The following is a 6,156-nucleotide window of genomic DNA, read 5'->3' on the forward strand; positions in this document are numbered from 1 at the left end:
GTCCCTGTTCTGCACTCTGGGTTCGCTGCTAACCTCAGACTACGACAATTTTAACTGCAGTAAACACATTTAAGTTAAAGTTATCTGCCTGAACAAAAGGGGCATTAGACACAACTGACAAAGGAATCTGATCATTTCCACTGATATTTCAACTCTAGTTAAAATACTGTCTATTCAACCTTGCAATGGGTCAATATTGAACTATATTTTAACTTCCTGACCATTTTTAAAACTTGGACCTGAGTGTCGAGCCATTTGGAGACATGTCTTGTTTCCTAACATCCCATGAACTGACACATTTTAATTTTGCAGCAAGAATTTCTAGTTCAAGTTCAGACGAAGTTGGTTTTCAAAGATTGTTGAGTTCAATTTGGCTCTTTTGGGAGAGAGAAGCTGTCCTGTTGTACTGAGCCTTTCAATAATCTTTCAATAATCATTCAATAAGGCCATGGGTGGAGCAAATCTTCTGGCTGACTCTCTTGTGGTGGAATACATTTTGGGTGTGCTAGTGGTGCTGCGGGTGCACCCAGCTCAGTGACATATATACTAGAATATATGTCATTGGCCCAGCTCTTCTTGAAGGCGGGCCTAATGTTACCTGCCCACTTTGCAGTGATTCACTGGACCAGCTCCCCTCTCACCGTTGGTTACTTTCAAAGTAACAAATCAAAAAGCCACAACATGAATGTAACTTGTAACTCAACGCATCATAGAAATGTAGTGTAGTAGAAAGTACAGATACTTGATGTAAAATGTAGTGAAGTAAAAGTATAAAGTACCCACATTTAACTCTACTTAAGTAAAGTACAATACATGAAAAATGTACTTAAGTACAGTAACAAAGTATTTGTACTTAGTTACATCCCACCACTGCAAGCTTGTTGATATACACTCACTAAAAATAAGTGAAGCGCCCAGTCAAAATGGCTGAAATTAAACAAACTGCATGTGCTGACAGGCCATGTGTGACTGTATTGCAAAAAATCAGATCAAACATTGTTGGCATGGGCAGTATTGGCGTACTGCTGGTACCATGTCAGTAGGGTAAGCCTGGACACAAGCGGTGATTTGGTACAAAACAGTGTCAGACATGTGTCCTTTCCTGGAGAAATTTGGCCCCCAGTTTTTGTAACTGACCCGGAAGATCTTTTTGACTGGCTCAGAGTTGGAATTGACAAACGAGCTGATACAAATGTCTGATTGGAGAAATACTAGGGGACCTGGCTGGCTACAAGGAGACATCAACATGACACAGCAGTCCATGGATACAATTGATGTGTTTGGACAGGTTGTCTTGTTGAAAGACTGTACCAGGGTGCTGTCTTGGGAAGGTTAAGACATACAGATGCAAAATGTCACTGATGTAGAGCTGTGTCATTATGGTCTCCTAAATCATTACCAGAGATGGATCTGAAGTCAGACCCTACATCTGCCCACACCACAGTGCCAGGAGTATCTCAATGAGTCTATCCACGAAATTGGCAGAATTGGTTCTCTTCCCTCAACGCTGCTATGCCATCTAAAGTCATAAACTGAGATTCATCTCTGACCTTGGTATGACACCGCTCATCCTCAGTTCATGCCTGCTCACAGCAGCATAAAGTAGTGTGGTAAACCAATTGAAACATGATGAAGAGTAACGCGGGGTGTTGTAAAGAGTCCAGTGCCTGTGTCTGAATGGCAGGGGCATATGTCATGAAGTTCTGTTATGCTTGGCAAACAATACCACAATTCTCCCTTGGCATAGTCTATTGTTGGTGAGTGGAACATTCACAACTTGTGTGAGTGCTTCACATACACGTTGGTTCCAACATCAGGCCACTGTGACATTTATACACACCCCATGCTGGGCATTTACATGATATACCTGTCAGGACCAAGCCTTACGCAAACCCTTAGAACTCCATCAAGGGCTGCTATTGCTGTCTAATGCATCTATGAAGCATCCTCCCTCCGTGTCTGCTGAACTTCACTCACTGTTTTGGCAATCGCGTTATAATTATCACTCCACTTGTGACACCACCTTTTGTGTTTATTCTAGACATGTCAGGTCCTGGCAAATCCCATCATTTATCATCACTGGTCTGCATGTGGACCAATTTATGTTCAAATCAGACCAATCCTCCTGGGAGCCTACTTTTTATTTATTTATTTGTGTGTGTAAATTCATGTCAAAAAAGAATGGAGGCTGAACTGGCTCCTGGAGTCTGACTGTACAAATAACAGAACATACAATGAAGAATGTCTTGTGATGTTTTCTTTGTGGTATTTATTTGTAATCTATTTTTGTAGTGATGAAAAATAGCAACAAAAATGGGTTCTGCCATCTTCCTTTTTAAAAAATAGAACTGAATCCTTGAAAAGTTTGTGCTGAGTTCTATTTTTTTTTTATCAAATGCTAAAATGGACGAAGACCAAAACAAGAAGTTTCACTTCACCTGACTGGCTCCCTTGTTGGTGCCCATCTGTAGGCTGATGGTGGACTGGTCTGCTGGGTTGTCCATACCTATCTTGGCATCGTACAGATGGCGTCGCGTCCCGTAGGAGGTCATGCCTTTTTGGCTGGCAAGCTTGTTGGTGCCCATCTAGAAAAATGAAAAGAAACAAACATTAGAAAGTTGATGGTATACACTGTTGTTGTTGTATTTTTGCAACTCAATCACAGCAAAGGAAACAAAAGAACTACTGTTTATGTCGCAGGTTTTTTTTTTTTACATTTTGTTACTATCTTACAGGTTAAAATCTGAGGTTTTCTTGAAAATCAAACATTACGTTATGTCTAAAATTCTAATTAAAACCTAAAATAATAAAGTTAATATAGAGCATTTCTAACCTGCAGGCCTATGATGTTCCTCCCCTCCATAAGCTTCTCAGGAGCAAAGTGTCGCTGCTGTTTCTCAGCATACTTGACTCCCAGATCATACTTTGAGTTGAAACCTTTGGATTTGGCCTGAGACAGCAAAAGGAAAACAGTGATGGAGGAGTGAACTTTGCATAGTTCTGCTCCTTGCATCTACAGGTGGATGAAATTATAGCTGGGCACATAATCCTGCAGATTTTCTCCAGAGCTGTACGCTCACCATTCCAGCCAAAGCGATGAGCGAACACTGGACTTGAGTGTGGTTGACGTTCTCAAACAGATCGTTGGCCTCGAAGATGTCGTGAGGCTTCAGGCCATATTCTGTGATGGCACGAACAAAGTTCCCGATATTTTCCAGCTAAGGAAGACCACAGGCAGGATGCAAAGGTGAATTAAAGGATTAGAGGCAAGTCAGATATAAGGCTGCTTCACAAAACACCTCAAGCTCCAACGTCAGTGCTCAATTTGAGCTGGTTCTTGCCGGAACGTACCAGACCTCCTCTGAACACCTACCAGAGCTGTATCAGCTGACACCAACATCTTATCAGGACTATGATGCTATCTGGAAGTGCTCCATGGACAAATCTCACTGTCTTCTTGTCAAATGCATATGTAATGTAATGTGTCTATAAATGTGCTTGCTTGAGTATTTTATGACTTAAATCATGCCCTGACAAGGAAAAGGTGTGAAGAGATCTTGTTTGTAATACCACTATCCTCTCCTCATGGTCTTTCCCCTTTTGCACCCATCTTTCGGACGAGTGTACGAACATCTCACTGTACTTCGGTGCAATGATGATAAAGCTTATTCTGATTCTGAATTGGAGGAACAGTTTTGTGAAGTAGCCTACAGTCAGAGTTTGTCCTTTAGGTCAACATTAATCCAGATTCAAAACAATGATCTGTGATGTCTGCTGTGTTTAATGCACACTGCTGCAGGGAATTAAAAATCTGAACTACCGGTACTGCTTTCAAGTCCAAGTCTTCTGTGTTTGTAACAGTGTCTCATCACAAAAGTGTTTTATTTCACTCTGTAAAAGGCTAATTGAAGAACTGAAATGTTTCCTTTGACAGGGTGATGGTATGCAAACAAAAGTGCACCAATAAGCAGAGTTGGAGTGGCTACATTACCTGATGCCAGTTCTGACTAGAGTGATTGATCTTCCTCACAGAGCCTGGCTGGAGAATATTAATCAGCCTACAAAGATTCAAAAACAAACGATTTAACTTTAGTTTTATTAAAGGATGATTTAGTGTAGCTGGAGTTTCACACACTCGCACAACAGGACTCCATCCTTCAGACTCTCCATGAAGTTTTCTCCAATTCTTTTGCCCGCCACATCTTCCATCCACAGCCTCAGCTCCTCTTCCTTCTGTGGGTCATATTTCCCAGCAAGCTGTGGGGCACACACATTTAAGGGATACTTCAGTCAACTGTGAAGTGAGGTTCGGTCAAATACCAGTAGCTTGCAACAGTTAGTATCTTATCAGCCATGACATCTGTCATGGAGCATAGAGAATGTTGAAAGGGTCTTAGTCCAGGCTAGGCTAATAGCTAGCCTAACGAAGGCCTGTCTTACGGTTTTTCAGACTTATGAACTGATTACTTCTCAAAAAAAAAAAAAACCCACAACACTGGTGTGAAAGAATGCAGCTTTAGCTGATATCATACCTCTAAACCTTTACGGCATTGTTAAGTTTGTTGCCGTTTTCTCAAGTAGTGTCAGCATGTAACAGTCTAACTACGTTCAAGCTACATTTGAAAAATGCCACAAATCAAAATGAAACGTTTCTCACTTAAAAAAAAAAAAACACTAGTTCATATGACAAGATTTAAGCGTTTTTGTTGCCACAAATCTTGTTCAGTTGAGACAACAGCGTCAAATTAAGAAAACAGTGTCATGCAAACGTGCAGAGGTTTAATATGAAAATCATTAAGTGTTAAGTGCTTAAAAATCGATTGGGCCAGGCTAGTCTTTAGCCAAGCCTGGACAAAGACGTTTACCTCTTTCTCCCTTCTCCATGCTGTATGATCAAAATCATTGCTGATAAGGTACTAAATATGATAACTACTTACAAACCGGATTCCAAAAAAGTTGGGACACAAAACAAATTGTGAATAAAAACTGAATGCAATGATGTGGAGATGGCAAATGTCAATATTTTATTCGTAATATAACATAGATGACAGATCAAAAGTTTAATCTGAGTAAATGTAACATTTTAAAGGAAAAATATGTTGATTCAAAATTTCACAGTGTCAACAAATCCCAAAAAAGTTGGAACAAGTAGCAATAAGTGGCTGGAAAAAGGAAATTGAGCATATAACGAACAGCTGGAAGACCAATTAACAATAATTAGGTCAATTGACAACATGATTGGGTATAAAAAGAGCTTCTCAGTGTGTCAGTGTCTCTCAGAAGCCAAGATGGTAAGAGGATCACCAATTCCACCATTGTTGCACAGAAAGATAGTGCAGCAATACCAGAATGGTGTTACTCATCGTAAAATAGCAAAGACTTTTAAGTTATCATCATCAACCGTGCATAACATCATCAAAAGATTCAGAGAATCTGGAACAATCGCTGTGCGTAAGGGTCAAGGCCGTAAAACTCTACTGGATGCTCGTGATCTCCGGGCCCTTAAACGTCACTGCACCTCAAACAGGAATGCCACTGTCAAGGAAATAACAGAATGGGCTCAGGAATACTTCCAGAAAGCATTGTCAGTGAACACAATCCACCGTGCCATCCGCCGTTGCCAGCTGAAACTCTAGAATGCAAAGAGGAAGCCATTTCTAAGCAAGCTCCACAAGCTCAGACGTTTGCACTGAGCCAGGGGTCATTTAAAATGGAGTGTGGCAAAATGGAAGACTGTTCTGTGGTCAGATGAGTCACGATTTGAAGTTCTTTATGGAACACTGGGACGCCATGTCATCCGGACCAGAGAGGACAAGGATAGCCCAAGTTGTTATCAACGCTCTGTTCAGAAGCCTGCATCACTGATGGTATGGGGTTGCATGAGCGCTTGTGGCATGGGCAGCTTGCATGTCTGGAAAGGCACCATTAATGCAGAGAACTATGTTCAGGTTCTAGAACAACATATGCTCCCATCTAGACGTCATCTCTTTCAGGGAAGATCCTGCATTTTTCAACACAATAATGCCAGACCACATTCTGCAGCAATCACAACATCATGGCTACGTAGGAGAAGGATCCGGGTACTGAAATGGCCAGCCTGCAGTCCAGATCTTTCACCTATAGAGAACATTTGGCGCATCATAAAGAGGAAGGTGC

At 41.2% G+C, this 6,156-nt stretch overlaps 1 protein-coding gene across 1 annotated transcript in view; it reads right to left on the reverse strand.

The window, feature by feature from the left end:
• Positions 1–6,156, reverse strand: part of cnn1b (calponin 1, basic, smooth muscle, b) — a 19,432-nt gene that overhangs the window by 1,515 nt on the left and 11,761 nt on the right. The window contains exons 2-6 of the mRNA XM_037689420.1: positions 4,136–4,257; positions 3,992–4,058; positions 3,081–3,218; positions 2,834–2,950; positions 2,439–2,585 (exon numbers count right to left, since the gene is read on the reverse strand). Coding sequence (XP_037545348.1) covers positions 2,439–2,585; positions 2,834–2,950; positions 3,081–3,218; positions 3,992–4,058; positions 4,136–4,257 — 591 coding nt within the window. The remainder of the gene's footprint in view (positions 1–2,438; positions 2,586–2,833; positions 2,951–3,080; positions 3,219–3,991; positions 4,059–4,135; positions 4,258–6,156) is intronic.

This window comes from Nematolebias whitei, chromosome 15, assembly GCF_014905685.2.
Source record: "Nematolebias whitei isolate Nwh7 chromosome 15, NemWhi1, whole genome shotgun sequence".
Lineage (NCBI taxonomy): Eukaryota > Metazoa > Chordata > Actinopteri > Cyprinodontiformes > Rivulidae > Nematolebias > Nematolebias whitei.